Source organism: Crocodylus porosus, unplaced genomic scaffold (assembly GCF_001723895.1).
Source record: "Crocodylus porosus isolate Cpor-Errol unplaced genomic scaffold, CroPor_comp1, whole genome shotgun sequence".
NCBI classification, from domain to species: Eukaryota; Metazoa; Chordata; order Crocodylia; family Crocodylidae; genus Crocodylus; species Crocodylus porosus.
The window spans coordinates 31,121,416-31,139,661 of NW_017728915.1; the positions used below are offsets into that span (position 1 = coordinate 31,121,416).

An 18,246-nucleotide genomic window follows, 5' to 3' on the forward strand; every position below is an offset into this window, starting at 1 on the left:
GAGTCCTATAGCTCGCAGCCTTTCTTTATAAGACCTGCTCTCTTGTCCTCTGATCATGTGCGTGACTCTCCTCTGGACTCTTTCAAGCTTCTCCACATCCTTCCTGAATTGTGGAGCCCAGAACTGGATACAGTACTCCAGCTGTGGCCTCACCAAGGCCAAGTACAGTGGGAGGATGACATCCTGGGTCTGGCTTGCATCTACCCATGCATTTTAAGCAAGAGTTTTGTTCGCTTTGCCAGCTGTGGTATCGCATTGGTGGCTTATGTTCATCTCGTGGTCAATCACGACCCCCAAGTCTCTTTCAGTCATGGTGCTAGTGAGTATAGCATTGCCAAGCCTATAAGTGTGATGCAGGGGCGGGGTTTCCCCAAGGTGGAACATATTGAATGCCACTAGGTTTTCATCCACCCACCTTGCAAGTCTATCGGGGTTGGCCTGAATCACCAGCCTATCCTCAAGTGTGGATACTCTACCCCAAAGTTTGGTGTTGTCAGCAAACTTAGCCAGTCTGCTTCTGACTCCAGTGTCCAGATCATTTAAAAAGGCCTTTATAAACCTTGTTGTTTCAAAATGAATTTGTAAGTGCTATTATTTATAGGCCTGAAAGAAGCTCTTGTCTTTGAATCAGCTATTGAGTGTCAATGAGAAGCCAGATAATTGTGCTTGCATCTGGGGAAGGTTAAGACTTTTCTTTGCCTGGGATTCACCACATTGCTTTCTATAACTGGCGACCTCTCCAGAAGATAAGGAATTCTCATGACCCCTAAGCAGGGAGAAATAGCTGAATTCAATTTTTTACAATATTGTCAAACAGTTGGTGTTGGCCGTGGCCTCACATGGGCAGCCAAGTGCAACTTCAGGAAAGCCCTGTATAAAGCCTCTCCTGTTGCAGACAGGTGGCAGCTGCAATGCAAAGGCCCTTCTCTCGGCTGAGAAATAGACCACATGGGAGCCTATATTTAACAAAATTTTATGTCCTTTTTTTCCTGCCATAGCAGACTCTAAGGCAACAGCTGCTTGAACTGAGCTGCTGCATTTGAAACCCTTAACATCCTTCTCATAATAACAGATGCATTATTGAGCATTATGAAAGAGCCCCTCCAGGGATGGGGGGCCTGCTTTTGAGGTGCCAAAAACCACAGATATTAGTAAAAAGACGGATGATTTGTGAATTTGTGACTGCTTGGTTCTCTCTCTCTCTCTCTCTCTTTGTTAAGAATGAATTCCTTCCAGGAAGGCTCTGGCTCTCCCAGCCATCACAGTGAATCACATTTTTTGCCTGACAATATAGGAATTATAATTATGAGTGCAGGCAGTCTGATATGACTTCTACTCAAATCATAAGCAGCTCTTGGACTGCTGTGCAATGCAGGAGTTTACAGCATATCTTCCATGCAGGGGTTGACAAGTGGTTCCAGTTTGTTCAGCTGGAAGTCAGAAATAGAAATATGTCCTTTCCATTGAATATTTCACTGCCAGCTGGTGCTTCCCAGTCTGAACTGGGAATAAGCATGGTCAAACAGGTGAGACAGAGAGAACTAAGCGAGCAAGTTGTAATACTGATTTATGAAAATCAAAGCAGAGTACAAGGGTCATGACATCCAATCCCTTTCAACCCCAGGAAGAGGTAAACATCACAGTGAAGGAAGAAGAGTAATGTGATCATTTTGTGGCTGCTGTCAAGCTCCTCCCAGGTGCAAGAGGCAGCACAGAGAAAGTGAAAAGGTGCCTGGGTAAAAATTTCACGGCAATGAAGGTTGGCATCATTGGCCAATTGGAGATGGGTGCTGACAATGTGGGATTGTAAGGAAAGAAGGATAGGCCATGAAGGATTTGCATCAAATATAAGCTACGTATCTTTTTGAATTAGAGATGAAGATGAAGATACTGCATGGACACGGAGAGGTAGTGGGTCAAAGCAGGACTAAGAGGATGCCCTGTTGTAATGGTCTGAGTAGAAACAAGCCAGGCAACACTACAGGAGTACGGGATGTAGGGTTAACTGAGGTGTGAGGAGAAGAGGGTTTGATCCTAGATGGATAGGAAAAGACATATCTTAGAGATGCCATGCCAAAAAGGACTGGGAAGCTTTAGATAAGGCCTGGATGTGAAGATCTAGGGTCCAAGTCAAACATGGTCCTGAGGTTTATAGGTCTGAGCAATAGACAGAACAGTGCCTTTGTCCACAGTAATCAGAAAAGGACTTGAGGAAGAGCCTAATGGGAAAGGTTAACATCCCTGACTAAACATGGGCAGAAATGTGCATTCTGGGGTGCAGGTCTGTGCTTAAGTAGTCAATTTGTTCAGTGATGACAGAAGAGAGAGAGAAGCACCTGAATGGAAATAACAGTGATTTTTTACACTTTTCCACAGACTAAACATTTCTGTGTTTGAGGAGCTATAGCTGAGAAACAGAAGTTTGGGGCTTTGCTTTCAATTATTAGCGAGGAAGTGTGAGGCTTCTTCATCCAGTAAGGCTGTTCTGCTGCTTAACAACGCAACACTTCATGTAGACTTAATGTAACTTGTCACTTGGTTGGAACTGGACTTTCCCAGCACTTTCCCAATGAATTGGTTTTGTCACCTCCCTATTATAAGCAGAAAGCAACAGTCAGAATAATAAAAGGTACTATAAAACAGAAGGGTTCAACATCAGGAAAGAGGTTTGGCGAGTCTGCATTGTCACCTACTGCAGACGTTTATTTTGCTAGAGCAGAAGGGTAATGAACTTGCTCTTGATAGTGCAAGTATGGCCCGTGTATGTGAGGAAACACTTGCTATAATCTCAAGTGTGGCATCGTGATGATGATGATGGTATCCTTCCCAAGTGCTAAGTCTGAGGAATCAGGTAAGGCCCTAGTCAGAAGTGTGCTTCAAGTTGTGTTGATTTTGGATCACATAAATACGTGAGAAATTTTTTTCATCTCCTTAGGAAGCAATTGAGTCCAATAACAATAGGATCTGGTAATGAAGAAGCTGTGCAAGTGAAGGAATTCTGCTACCTAGATTTCACAGTATATGAAGATAAGGGCTGTACCAAAACATCTGGGAAAGATTGGCTCGTAAAAACTAAGAAGATTTGAAAGGGAGCTGTAAGAACTCTAAAGCTCAGAGCAGTCTTTGCTTGGCTTAATCTTATGTGTGGATAGGCCCCAAAGACAGGAAAATGCTGGGGAGCGTGCATAATGGGAAAACAGAAGTGAAAGCAGCGGGGGATGGGACGATGCAGAATAAGAGATGCCAGGGAACAGTATGAAAAGGGAGTGAAGAGAAAGCAGGGTGGCCAGATATGGCTTGTGTAGACAACATTAATAAATGGATAATACAAAGGTGAGAAGTGGTAGAGGCAAGCAGGGAGCTCCCACAGGCAGCAACAGCGGTGTCAGCGGCAGGGGCAGGCCAAGCGGGAAGCTCCCATAGGTGGCCGCAGCAGTGTCGGCAGTGGGGAGGGGGGGCGCGCACACTGCCTGGCAATCAGCGACCACCCGCAGACCGGCGGCAGCAGCCAGCAGCGACTGGCGACTGCCAACAGTGTCGGCGCCGATGGTGGGATTGGTGAGAGATTTGGCTGAATTTGATGGCCAAATCTACAAATCGGAATCAAATCAGAGGACACTTTTATCTCTCTGAATCAAATAGGAACACTCCAACTTGAATCGGTAAGATTCAGTGATTCGGACATAGACGCAGCTTTAAATATTTTTTCTACATGCCTCTAGGTACCCGGCAGCTTGTGAACGCTGCGATGCTGGGGCACATGGGGGCAGTGTCCCACAGAAGTGCAGGGGGCTCCCAGCACACTTGGCAGCAGACCCAGAAGCATGTCTGGTCCACTTCCAAGTCTGCCGGGGAGCACGCAGGGGGGTCCTCCTGCTCCTCCCTGGCTTGGTGACTGGTGCCTCCTGGGTTTGGGGGGACACCTAGGGTCCCCCCACAACAGATCGAGGAGTCAGAGAAGCATGGGGGGGGGGGCCCTGCGTGCTCCCTAGTGGACCTGGAAGTGGACTGGAAGTACTTCTGGTCCACTTCTGGGTTCGCCGTTGGGCACGTAGGGGGGCCCCCCAGTGCTCTTATGGGACTCTCCATGTGCTCCACCATTGTAGCATTCATGAGCCACACTGGTACATAGAAAAAAACATTTAAAGTTGTGTCTATGGCCAAATTGCTGATCCTTCAAATCTGCATCGCATCTTTAGATTCAGATTTAGCCAAAACAAATCAGAGACGGTGATCTGAATCAACTAATCAAATCACTGTTCTTGATTTGGCCCAAATCCAAATCGAATGGGGCCTGCTTCACACACTTATAGCAGTTACCACCCACAGGCACTGCTGGCAGCAGCAACCAAACTCAGGGGGTGCACCACCAATCTCAGGAGATACACATGCTCCCACGTGCCCCCCTACATATTGCCAATGCTTAGATATCAGGTTCTTTAAAGTGCAATATATTGTTTATGGTTGTCCTATTATTTCGTGAGAATATTCACCTTAACTCTTACTAAGGAAAGCAAATATCAATTGATATAATGGCTAATATCATGGTAAGAAATAAGATGTCTTCTATTTACATTTGCCATTAATTCTGAACCGTAATTAAACTGAACAGTAATTGTTGTTGTATGGGTGTCAGCATGAAGGTGACTTAAAGCCAATTCTGAATGGCAAGCATTATTGGACATTGTTGACTTAATTGTCGTTATTAAACAAGATTCAGGAGAATACAGGAAATTTGCCTTCCAAGCTTGCCAAGTGTAAAGTAGACACCTTTAAAAGCATTAGCTGATTGGAATTAAATGAACACTGAGAAAAATCATGCTTTTCCATTACTTATGACCACTCTGATCAGTAACTATTGCAACAAAGATACTTGGAATTAGGCATTGCTATACAGTGAGCTATAGCTAAAATGTGCAGTATTGCTCTATGTAGTTGTGATAACAGCCACTACCCCAATACGTTTTCCTGTGTCAAAGACGTGTTATATGCATCTCCATGGGTATATTTGTAACTATAATACTGAAGGGGTTTTTTCTGAGATACCAGATTTGATAAATGTAAATCTGTGATATGTATATTAATGTACAATCAAGGTTAGAAAAAGTACATCAAGGCCACAAAAGGGGGTGAGACATGGTATGTTCAGTGTTTTGCAAGCAGCTTTGAGCAGTTTTGTCTCACAATTCTGCCAGTGATTTTTCTAACTCCTTTTGAAGGTCACACCAGCATGGAACCAAGTTGATCTGAGTCAGCACAGATAGTAGCTGTATCGTTATTCACACTTTAAAGCAAAACTAATATATTTTTTCAATTATGGACAAAGAATTCACAACTGCTTTGTCGAGATATTGCATTTCAGCTGTTTAAAATAATCCTTTTAGATAAATGCCCTTTTGAAAACAAGAAAAGGAGATTTCGGTTCACAATGAAAAACCCATCGTTTCAGTTAATAAAAAACACTTGTTAAAGCAAAGATGAGCCTTGGTGGAAATGTAAGTTTAAAATTATCTGGACTAAATGTCTGTGTAATAAAAATCCTCCCAGCAGAGAGGATACATTTTTACAACATATTCCTGTCATTTCTCATTTTCTAGAGTGAAAAAGTACTTGTGCTGTAGTGCATAAAGTTACTTTTATGGTAAGCTGCTACAATCATACATGCAAAATGCTGATGCAGCAAATCAAAGTTTTCTCCATGCTGAGAATGGGATGCAGTTTTGGATAAAGCAGTATCTCAAGCTTTTTTTTTCACTTTTATTACCATTTTGCTCTTTAACTCTATTTGTCTTGCTAAGAGAACTAGTATGAATGTGGTTGCAAAAAGCCACAAATACCATTAAGAATGACTGAATTAAATTCTGAAGGGGGTTTCTTACAACCCTGTTGTGCTGTTGAAATAACACTCGAGGATTCACTTAATGGCCCATGCCAGCGTGCAATCTACTAATGTGCTTTTCCAGGATTTGACTTACGGTCATCATTATAAAAACTGTTTATTTGATTCATTTCTCCCATTAGGCTGTTGGAAATGTGGTTCCAAGTTGGGTGCTGTCAGTACCTGACATGCGGTATTCATGCTTTCATAGCCCCTCTGACCCTTTCTTTCCTCAACCCAGCAAAGTCAGAGTAAGGCAAATTCATTCCATGACACAGGTGGCCTCAGTCCCACTTCCAGAGCCATATTATGGACCAGCCCTCCAACTGAAGTTGCCATGGCAGTGACCCCTGTCCCCACCAAAAAACAGACTTGCATGTGGACCCCAATCTCCCCTCCCCAGCAGTAGCAGCAGGGAAACCTCTTCCAGTCCAGAGAAGCAAAAATACAAAGCATAGAGCCTAGTTCTTTATGCCAGCAGCTAGGACATATCTGTTCGGGTGCATGGGTTGAACTTTTGTTCAGAGTTGAGTAATATGCCTATATATCACTGATAGATTCTAGATGACATGAAGTTCTCACTATGGAAACTGTTGTATACTGGAAAGCTTTCATGTATATCTACTTTTGCTGACAAAACCTCTAGTGTATACCCCCCAAACTAGGGGAAATTGAGAGTAGTTAACCATAATGACTATACTTTAACCAAATTATTGGTATGTTGAGGAGAGTGCCTAGAATGTGAAGATCCTACTCTCCTGTCTGCAGGAAGGTAGTAGAGTAGGGAAAGAAAAATGTTATCACCAGAAAAAAAGAAGACATATTAAGTGGAGAAGCCTTGCAAAAACTCATAGAGATCTTTGGGCAGCAAGAGGAAGAAAGAAAGGCATTTCTTGAAGGGACTTGATTTAGTTGCAGGACCAAACAAAGGCAGAGAAGTCAACAGGTGGAAATACTCTCTGGTTCTGAAGGCAAGTCATAAGCTGATAGAAAAACTTGCCTGCCTTGACAATTTTCAAGGGGCCAAGGCCAAGCTGCAGAACTGTTGCTAACTAGAAGGCCCAAATGCCTGTTTCTAAGTCACTGTTGAATGAATCTTTGCAGACAAAGGCAGGCAACGTACTTTGGGTAGATGTGATATCTTTTATTAGACCAACTGAGTAGTTGGAACAAAGTTTGTTGAAAGCTTTCAGGCGCAATCACCCTTCTTCAGGCATAGGGAGACTCCACTGTTGTTCTGAGATCTCCAAGGAATGAAAGAAGCTGGAAGTGTGACAGGAGGTCAGTGAGCATGTAAATAGGTGGAAATTAGGAAAAACAATGGGTAGAGAAGGGAAGGGAGGGGAGGGGGGAAACAAGGGGATGGGATGGGTGAAGGACATGACAGCTAGCTTGGTCAGCAAAGTAAAAGAGCAATCACCATATCCAGCTAAACGAGGAATTAGATCCAATGAAACAGAGTACAAGCTCTGACCTGAGACATTATAAGGGAAAACCTTAAAATATAATCCAAATATATCATAATTTTATCTTAAAGTGTTAGTAATAGTGGTTGATGCAACCAAATGTATTAAATGCTGGTTTGCTATAACAGATACATTTTTGTTAAGATTCTTAGATAAGATGTAAAATCAAAGCGGTCTTTTCAGTAAAGACCATCATAAATTAAAGTGAAGAGAAAAACAGGATAGTGGCAATCGGTATTGCATGATGGTGAACAAAAGAGAAAAGGAATCCTTTCTTCCAGAAGCTATGTTTCACCAGAACATAAATCCCAACTAACTGATGTCTTCCACATCCACAAGGGAAGTGGTTCAGTCCAGTTCCAAAAATCTCCGTGAAACAAAGCAATTTAAATTAAACCAATCCGCTAACATTTACTGGACTATTAGAATAGGCCATCTATAAATATAGGGTACAAACTGGAGGAAAATTTGGCGAATTTAACAAATTCAAGAATATCTGCTGCAGTCTATGTGCCACCCTCCTCCCCCTCTTGTGCCAGCCCGTATAGCTAAAAATCTATGTTATGCTGTCAGGGGTGAGCAGATAGAGTTTGCAATGGGTGTCTGTTTTTGTGTTTCAGGATATAAGCAGTAAATGGTTGGGCCGTACACAAGATGATCATGCACTTTTATCAGTACTAACCTGCAGGTTTATCTGTAACAAAGGATCCCGGTTAACTGTAGAGAACCATGACCTCAGCCGAAGGGAATGCCCCAGGACGGTGAAGCCCAAAATGCCTACCTGGCTGGAGTCCTGGGAAAGGAGGTGTTAAAACTACAGTAGGGTTGGAGTGAGAGAGATTTTATTAAACCCAGGTGTATAGCTAGAAGAGAGATTTTTTTGGAGCAATTTCATAACTGGGAAATACGTTAGACAAGCTTTTTGGGGACAAGTTGCCATTCTTCACGTCATATACTATAACGCAGATATTGAAAGGGAAAGCTACCACTCACCCAAGAGGTTAATGAGAAGGATCCTTAGTGCCACTTGCCTTAAAACAAAATGGGGAAAGGGAGAGCCGAGCGAAAATATTTAACACCTGAGCCCAACACAAAGAAATACAGTGAGTGTGGAAGAACTACCAGTTAGGGCGTGATCGAAAACCATTAAAGGTCAATGCAAGTCTCTCCACTGACTTGAGTGACTTTTGGATCAAGCCCAGAAAAAGGTGATTAAAACACTCACATTAGAGGAAGGTTAATCATTTAAAAGGTGACTTGAAACCAGACAGAATAATGGTTAGCTTGGTTTCTTCCACCCCTGGACAGGTTTGGGACTCACTAATGTGTCCAAGAAGGTGGTCCTGTTTGTGCTGCTTTATCGCTATTGTTTAAACAGCTAACTCTTTCCTCCTGTGGCTGTTCCATACAAATGCACGATTTTATTAGTGAACTACATTTTTCCCCTTTGAATTGTTTTGACTCTGATCCTGTAGTGCAATGAATGGATACATCTCTGGGTCATGTGCCATCATTTTTTTCCTCCTAATAAAATGTTCTTTTGTCTTACAGTGCCCTTAACTTTCAAAGTTAAATGCTAGAGGGGCAAAAATTCTAGCCACGTATTTATTTATATAATACTGAGTTAAAATATGTTAATCAATCCTTTGGTGAGATTCAGTCTATTGGTTTCCATGGGAGGCTGTTTTGTATTTAAATGTTTTAGGTTTATAGACATACTGAAAACACATTTCCAAGATTTACTGCTGTTTCTTTCTTGCTGGTCTTATAAAGATGGGTCTATAATGCCGACACCACAAAGATGCAAACAGACTGGATAAAAAATAAAGAATAACCCCCACCAAGAATGAGATTCTAGCCACAAGACCTATAAAGTGGCTTTGGGTGTTGTAATGTTAAAAGCATTTTTGTTTGTAGACTGCTAAACTTGTTTTAACAAGGTCTTGAAGTGCGCATTTAAAAAAAAAAGTTTATTGTATAACATGTGCTAAGAGTATAGAGTACTATACCCAGACCTTTTGTGAAATTAGTCAATACATTTTTTTAATGAAATGTAAATAAAGTAATTAAATCTTATACTACTATTTTCTTCTGTGTTCTCATTTTCCTTTCTGTTAGTTTATTGCCCTGATTCTTTTCTTTCTTTATTTCTTCCGTATTATTTCTACCCTTTTTTTGCCTCCAAAAACACTATTGAGACTGCCTAACACAATCCTTGTCCCTCTCTTAGAAAACTTTGACTCTTTTTAAAATGAGCACTCTTGATTTTGGTTACTGTGAATAAATTGGGTATTAGTGCCATGTTTTATGGCTATCAGTGCAGGGCAAGCATTGCATGATTTAGTTATATGTGGTTTTGCACTTTTCTATGGAATATTCATGAATGGGTTTATGCTTCCCCATATGTTATTTATGGATGGCTTTCCATTTCATGTAAATTGGAAAGACTAGTGAATGTGTAAATGCCTGAGGAAATGTGTATAGGGGTGAAAAGGGTAGAAAAAGGCAAGGGAAACTTGATGAATCAGAGTCAATTAATGTTCAAACCCTTCACTGTTGTGTGGTGGGAGAAATCAGTTTAAAAAAAATGTGTGGGGAGGGGGGGATTGCCTTTCCAGAAAGGTCCATAGATTTGCACTGGGATCAACAGGGTTAACTGGGCAGCACTGTGCTCACAATGCTTCTGAACAATTTCTTTGGCATTTTAAATACTAACATTTGAACACTAACTTTGATCTCTTTGAACATCAGCTATGCAGGGGTTTTCTGATTTGATAACCTCTTTGACTGTTTATTATGCACCCTCCTAACCTTTACTCCTTCAAGAATCTCAGCCTGTCAGTGCTGCAGTCTTTCATTTAGTCCACTGCAACATGGGCAACGCTAGGTCAAGCATGTTGTACTCAGTTGGCATGCTGCTCCTTGGCGCACTCAGGTTCTGCATGAGAAGTCTATTCTGTGTAAGATTGCTACAGTTAATTTTGAAAAATAATTAATAGATTCATAGACATTAGGGCTGGAAGGGACCTCGTAAGATCATCAGGTCCATCCCCCTGCCCAAGGGGCAGGAAGTCAGCTAGGGTCAAAGGATCCCAGCAAGACAGGCATCCAAGTGGTTCTTAAAGGTGTCCAGAGTAGGTGCTTACACCACATCTTGGGGGAGTCTGTTCCAGGCCTTGGGGGCTCAGAGAGTAAAGAAGTTTTTCCTTATGTCCAGCCTAAAATGATCTTGCAGGAGTTTGTAATCTCATGTTCAAGCTTTCTTGCATGTGCCAGAAAAACAGGAATGGTTACATCCCAAGATGGCAACTGACTTTGTCCAGTTCAAAGGGGATAAGCCACTCTTCATGCTCCTGTAATTGGGCCAAAGGGATGAACCATTGCTTCACATTAGTATCAGTGCCAGCTGTACTCCCTTCTCTAAAGGACACATTGAGAGCGGAGCCTGCAAGGTTGACCAAGCATAGAGGGGTACTGCTACGGTTTAGCCTCCTTCTCTCCCCCCATGGGGTAGACTCTGCCTTTAAACAAATCTAATTGTCTGCCACATGAAATGCAGTAGTTAGAACATTGTAGTTTAATGGTCCTGTTTGGTTTATTTAGCCAAATAAAATCTGCTTCATGTCAGGCAAACCATAAGGAAACAAGAATATAGGCCATCCAACACTTTAATGAAAATACAATGCCTTGGGTAGTGTAATAGTAAGTAATGTAATGTTTCTGACAGCCCCATTATTGTATGCCAGGCACAGTCTAGCAACATGTTTTAAGTTAACCAATCCCTGTGGGGGAAAATATTGTTTTCCTGCAGTCAGGGTTTTCTTCTCACTGTTAAAAATTTCCTCAGCCAAACTTTTGAGTTACCGAGTCTGATCAATGATGACCCATTAGCCCAACATGACAGTCTTATTCTCTATGGAAAACAGTTGTAAGCCAAGAAGCCAGCAGGTAGTACAAGTTAGAATATGGAACAGCTTTTAACTAAATAGTTTTAAACCTTCTTCTGATACCTTAGCAGGTAAATTGCATTTAATTAATCTTCTTTAGACACTGGAAAGTCTAAAGTGAAAGACAGACAGATAAAAAGTTTAACATCACCACTGAATTTGGTTTATGACTTAGGGAGTCTTAATGGCTAGGAACAGACATTACACATAAACCAGTTTAAGTGATCAGAAACTGACTTAAACCTGTAACAGAGCAATCATTCAGTGCACATAAACCAGTTTCAAAATGGCCAAAATTTGGTTTGAGTTAAACCTGGTTGAATGTAGTACCAGACTTAATTGATTGAGCTCAAACCAGTTTATGCAATGTCTGTCCCAGACCCCTTCATGGTTTAAGTTAAACCAGAGTCCTCCAGCATCCCAGCATGCTCTAAGAGCTGGGCTGGCCCCACCCCTCTGCTCTCTGGACTGAGCAGGGTTGGGACATGGCAAGACACTGACCTGCATAGCCTCATTAAGGCAAATTGGGCGGGGATGGGGTTAGTTCTTCCCTCCTTCCCCTCGTCCCTCACCACCAGGGTCTGCCTGTCTGCCAGGGAGCAGAAAGGAGGGGGTTGTGGCAGTGGTCCCTGGGGCTGGCAGACCCCAGCTGCAGGACAGAAGGGACAAGGGGAAGAAGTAACCTGTCTCCCTTCCCCCTCCACCTTCATGGGTTCATGCCAGGGCTCTGTTCCATGCTGGGGAGTACTCTTCTCTTCCTCCTCCTCCTCCTCCTCCTCCTAAGGGTGGGGAAGTGAGAGTGTGCAGCACTTGGGGGGATTCCTCCTCCTCCCCCTGCCACTGTGAGGTGGGGGGGGGTCTCTGCAAGGCTTCCCAGCCTCAGAGGGGGACTCTTCCCCCGCTTCTCCCCCCCTGCCCTGACAGGACAAGGAGGGGGGTTCTGTTCAATGCTAGGGGGGACTCTTCCCCCTCCTCCTCCTCCCCCTCCCCCTGCAGCCATGGGACAGGGAGGAGGGGGAGGGGGAAGATTCCCCCCCAGCACTGAACAGAGCCCCCCTCCAAGCTCCTTGGGGGGGGAGGAGTGATGGGAAGAGTCCCCCTCTGCAGCCAGGCAGCCTTGCATACAGTCCCCTTCCTGCCCTGTGACCATGGGGAAGAGAGAGGAGGGGAAAGATTTCCCCTCTGGGACCAGGCTGTGTGCTGGGATTGCTCCTGGCTGTCAGGGAGCTGTAGGGTTAGCAGAGTTCTTCCCTCCTCCTCCTCCTCCCCCTACCACAGTAGTCTGGCCATGCTCCCTCTTCCCCCACCCTCCAAACCCTGCAGGCCAAGCTTGGGGTTTAAACCCCTCATCAGTCTTACTCAGGCCTAGCCACACACCCCCTCAGCTCTCCATGGGCACCCTCATCTCAGCCCTGTGGAAGGGAAGGGAGGGCTGCTCTAACACCTCCAGGTTTCTGGTTTGAGCCATTGCAGGCATGTGCCTGCATTTCTGGAATGAAAAGGAAATATCTATCCGCTTGCAAACAAGTCCGGTCTCTGCAAATTAAACAAACCTGCAAAGATTGAATCAATTTAGGCTTGGTCTTTCTGAATGTCCGTCCCTAGCCAGTAAGTCTTGGATTCAAAGATGGTTTCATTCACTTTGATGGGACTGAAAGAAAAAGTAACATACTTTCCCCATCTGAACTTGGCAGTGTCTCTAGGAGCATGGACCAGAGCACTTGGCTTCTGGAAAGTTAGAGAGAAGCTTGATACCTAAGATATTTGCTTACCCTTCAAAGGATAGTTGTGATGCAGTGTAACATTGCATTCTACCATGGCTTCTACACTCTGTTAGGTGAAGCTATTTTGGAGGCTTCTAAAAGCAACAGATTTCAGATAATAACAGTAATTGAAAACCTATCAGTTAAGAATCATTGCACCTTGGGCAGAGAGCCCGCTGAATACAAGAGCTGTCATCATAACCCTATTCTCCTCACCTGCACTTTGGGATGCACACCTGTGATTTATTGTGTTATCCATACGTTTAACTGTGCTGTGAGAAATGGCAAGGTTCAAAATTACTCTTTTATCTTGTTCTTTACACACAATCTCTTGCATCTGACTGTGGACAGGGAAGTTGTTCCCTTTAGCAGTTTTGACCTCTTGTTTACCAAATGCCCTGATTATTACTATATTCAAAAAGTTTCCTCTTGAAAAAGAAATAAGCAGAATGTATAGGAAGATTTTTTTTTTTTTAAGTGGCTAGATAAATGCAGGTATAAATCAGTCACTTAGAGTGAAATTTTCAAAATTTGGCTCAGAGCTGGGTTTTTTGGTGTTAGGAAATTACAGGGGATATTTTTAAGAACTCAGGTCCCATGTAGACCTCAGCTCTTGAAAGTGCTCAGCACTCGGAAACGTCCATTGTGACACTTACGATGGAAGGGCTGAACTCTTGTGAAAATATCAGCTCTGTGGTAGATGCTGAGCACTTTTGAAAATTCTGGTGTGAAAGGGAAGGCAGGTTCTTCAAGGTAACGTTCTTGGGAAAGACGAATTTTCAGTACAAGCAAAAGTGTAGCTTCTGCTTCTTCAAACACTGTATGGAGTGAGCTCATCCATAGGTCTTATCCTCATACAGTCATACAGGAAAGGTTACCACCCCTTAAATGTGAAATCTCTGTTGTAATCCCCAGATTAAGAACCATTAAACAGTTACTTGAGAAAATTTAGGCAGAATCCTAAAAGAGGTGTAGGTCCACTAAGCAGCTTGTTGAATTGAAGACCTCTTCTTCTGTATTTGGTATGTACATAGCTTCAGTTTGAAATCCAGATCCTCAGCCTCTGTAAATGGCCAATATTGTATTGACCTTACTGATCCCATTAACTATAGCCACTGGATTTCTGGCACCCAAGGATGTGGTCTTATAAAACTAAGCAAGTAAATACTTAAATGTATTAATCCAGTTTGCTTAAAGTAGGAATTTTTCCTCCATGAGAGCAGAAGGATTCAGCGTAAGCAGAAAATTCTTGCCCGTTTCCTCAAATTCTCCTTTCAGATTTTCTGTAGCTGCATACTACAGAAGCTCCAGGCCCTTTGGGCGCTCAAACTATTTATAGGGAAATGAGGGATTTTGTTTATGCTTCAGTCTTTTAATAAGGTGAATTAAAAACGTTTTGAGATTTAAAATCTACCAGTGTCATGCTGCCACTTGTGAACAATTATAACTATCAAGTGGAGCCAGTTCCTGGAGGGAAACAAGTTTTCTAAATAAACACACACAGCTGTGCAGACGATCCTTCCCCTTGCAGACATCTTAATGGCATCTAAATAATTATAAGTTTCAGAGGCGTAATAAAATATATTGGTAACATCACCTGCGAAACAAAGAAGTTTTAGTCTACACTTGATTAACCAGAAAGGGTAGCACTTCGGAAACAAATCCACACCATAGCACAAGGTTCTTTATACACAGATTCTAAGGCTAGACTGAGAGTGAGATTTTCTTCCCCGCTTTGTCCCCTTCACACTGGGTAAGAGATGGAGTGGCATGAAGGGGCTCTAAAAGCGCAGCTCAGCTTCCAACAGTGCTAGGTAAGCTCAGTGCTGTAGCAATGAAGTTTGATGCCTGGGGCAAGCCCACAGTGGCAGTCGACTAGAGTCCAGTTGTCCTCTGTCCTCTATTGATATGAAACCCAATGCCTTTATGTCCTCTAGTTTAGATCCCAGCTTAGAGCCTCTAGTTTTCTCGTCAAGCCTTGAAGAGAAAACTAGAGGGCATAAAGGCGTGAGGTTTTGTATCAATAGAGGACAGAGTAGCCGAAAACCGGAATATCCTCTATGATGGCCACCCTACAGCCTATCCTCACCTCACACACAGATCTGCGGGGAGCACGCCCTCCCACCCCATGCTTGCCCGGGACTGGATGTAGTGGCAGAAGCCACCCTCTGCCTTGTTCCCACGCCCCCCAAATGAGCCGCTCGCTGCTCTGTCCTGCGCCCTGCCCCAGCTAGGCAGCACCTGTTGGTGCCCCTTCACTTTGGTGCCCAGGGCAGTCACCCTGCTCCTCCCCTGAGGCCCCTTGCTACAGTACTGGGTAAGGTATATAAGGGCTGGAACCTCTACATGCAACACTGACCAGATTTTGAGCAGTCTCAGGGAAGCTACTGTTACTATGAAAAGCCAAGTTTGGAGGTGTCTCCAGCTCCCAGCCCAGAATTACAGGGGCACAATGACTTAAGTCTTAGGCTACCAGTTCTGGGCCTCCCTTCTGAGAACCGTGGTCCAACAGAACCCATTTCTTCTACCATACCAAAAGCAGCAAACCAGGTAGGCAAGACTGGTGGGGGGTAAAGAGCCAAAAAAAAAAAAGGGTATTTTCTCCCCTGTGTAATGCTATAGGGATATTGCAAACTTGCCTCTGACTTTTGGAAGTTCTTCATTGTTAATCAGACTCAAGGTTGCCATCTTTATTTCAAGCTTCATGCCATGTGGGGGATTTTCTTATAGCCCCAGCTTCTGGAGCCTGGTGATTACATGAGACCCTCAGCTTACAATACTAAGTTTTTCGTTCTTAGTTCAGAATTGGCTCAGAGGCTCACTATAAAAGACAAAATTTACTGTCTTAAAGAGAATATGATTTTAATGCTGATTTCTTGCTTTTGAGGTATCAGTCTCATTTTTTAAATGCAAGTTAATTTCTGCCAGAAAGCAATCACTTCATCATTATAGCTATTATGTTACATTGACAGACAAAATGGTACATTAGGTAAAAATGTCACTTCATTTGGTCAGGACCGCAAATCTGTATTTTTTGCATTCCCTTGTCCCTTTATACTGTAAATAATCAAACTGAGCGAACTGTACTGACCAGTCCCTGTACTTCCCATTGACAAGCCTAATCCTCACACATGGAGTTTAGCTGGCCCTAGTCAATCCCCATGAAACCCCAAGTTAGATTTTCCCATCAATATCAATGACATGGTCACATCTTTTCTGGTACTTATCTTAGCAATCAGGTTGTCATTCCTGAAATGTCTCTCATACTTTCCCACAACAAAGATAATCAACAAAGAAGCTCTAAAGAAATCACTATTTGATGAGTACAGATTTGCCTGTATCTTTTAAAGTTAGCTTATCCACTAAAGCTGTAATTAATTCTTATGGATGATTATGTTTTTTTCTTCTGATCCCAGCTTAGAGCCAAATCTGTGGAATAGGACCAGCCACATGGAAAATCCTCTAGCTATCAAACTAAAAAGCACATTAATTCCATATTTTAAAATGGAAATAATAAAATGCGCCTTGATTACCATACAAACTAGACTCTAAGCAAGTTTAATTTCCAGTCTAAGCAATTTATCTTTACATTGCAATTTTACAAGTCATTGAAACCTAATCATACCGTATTTTAATAGCATATTGTTCTCTCCCTTCTTTGACTGGAATAAAAAATATACAGGAACACTTTTTTAGCTCTTTAACCACATTGATTAGCAGTGGCTAATCGTGAACATTAGTGATCAGAAGTGGTATGAAATACCTTTAAACACAGTATTTATTTAGATGTTACTTTTCATTAAAGTAACATTTACTGTATTGCAAATTATTTAAGTTCTGGGAACGGCCACAAATGAAAATCGTTTCATTTTTTTCTAATTGGCTTTTTAATTATCAGACATCATAGCTCTTGTTACTGTATGAATGGTGATGTCTTCTAATGAATGTGGTGAGGGGAAAAAAAAAACAAATGTGCCTTTTGTTTCATACCTTGTCCCAGATGAGCTATAAAATACTTACGTATAATCATACCAAGACTCCAAAGGATTTTTAAATAGGATCTTTGATTTTCCATTTTGTGGGTTTGAAATGGCATCATATTAAACATGTTAGGGTTATCTGAAGCTACATAAAGAGAAAGCCTTCAGTGCCATAGCTGGAATGAGTCTTTTGTTTAAGTATTTATATTACACCATAAGGAAGAACTATTTAGGAGCCTCATTGCTACTGCTTTCTTTTATACTTTCTATCTATGTTTGTGGTGTTAAAACAAAAATGTTGAATAAACAAAATAGTGAGAGTGTATTTTGAGAGAAGAACTATGTACGTCTACTTCCATGGGGACCAAAGGAAATCAAACTTCATTATTATTTCCTGTCTCCGAGCATTAATAATAACAAGGTTTCAAAGACTGACAGACCTCTGCATGACCTACTACAATAGGAATTGTCATCTTTGAGTTGTGCAAGAGCCCTTGTGTAAACTGCCCAAAGGAGAGAGGAAAAGTTTATACATTTGCAAAGCAGACATGAAGATGGAGAGAAGCCTGTGTTGGGCCCTTGTCTCCAATTTTCTGCCCTGATTAATTACAAAGGCTGCTAATTGTGTGTTGATGTTAGATGTTGGGATTTCTGTCTAGGCATGGCAAAAAAAAAAATTAAGTGTCTGTGTAAAGGTTAGGTCAAGGAAAGCATTACAGTGTTTCCCCAGAATTCATTGGTTCATACAGGCATTTAAAAATATATTTTAAAAGCATTGCATGGGGCAGGAGTGGTTTACTAGTGCACAAAATATCAGAAAAGAGTTATAAAAACATTTGGAGGAAGCAATCATTTGAACTATCATTAATCCACAGTAGCTCGGCTGCACCATTTGAAAACAAAGGACAGGTCTGATTTTTGCCAAGTCTGGGGAAGAGTTCTCCTACAGTTACTGCACACGAACTCACAGAGGACCCTTCGTCCTGCTGATGTGCCCTGTGGCACCGCTTTGACATTACCACCTGTTGCTTCCCGAGGGTGATGTAGCAGGTCTCATGCACAGTGACAAGATCACCTCTGTGCATTTATAGCCTCACCCTTTCCCTTTTCTTTTTATTCCTGTATTGCACCATAGACTAATTGGTGGTTAATCCATGACACCCGCATCAGCTCCTTCCTGCTTAGCACCCGCTCCCAGAACACAAGTGCTGT

The 18,246-nt window shown here is 42.5% G+C and overlaps 1 protein-coding gene across 1 annotated transcript in view; it reads right to left on the reverse strand.

Annotated features, from left to right (window-relative positions):
- The window catches only part of ADAMTS18 (ADAM metallopeptidase with thrombospondin type 1 motif 18), a 161,972-nt gene extending 148,081 nt beyond the window's left edge, over positions 1-13,891 (reverse strand). Inside the window, exon 1 of the mRNA XM_019535437.1 lies at positions 13,711-13,891. Coding sequence (XP_019390982.1) covers positions 13,711-13,891 — 181 coding nt within the window. The remainder of the gene's footprint in view (positions 1-13,710) is intronic.
- Between the last annotated feature and the right edge of the window lie 4,355 nt (positions 13,892-18,246).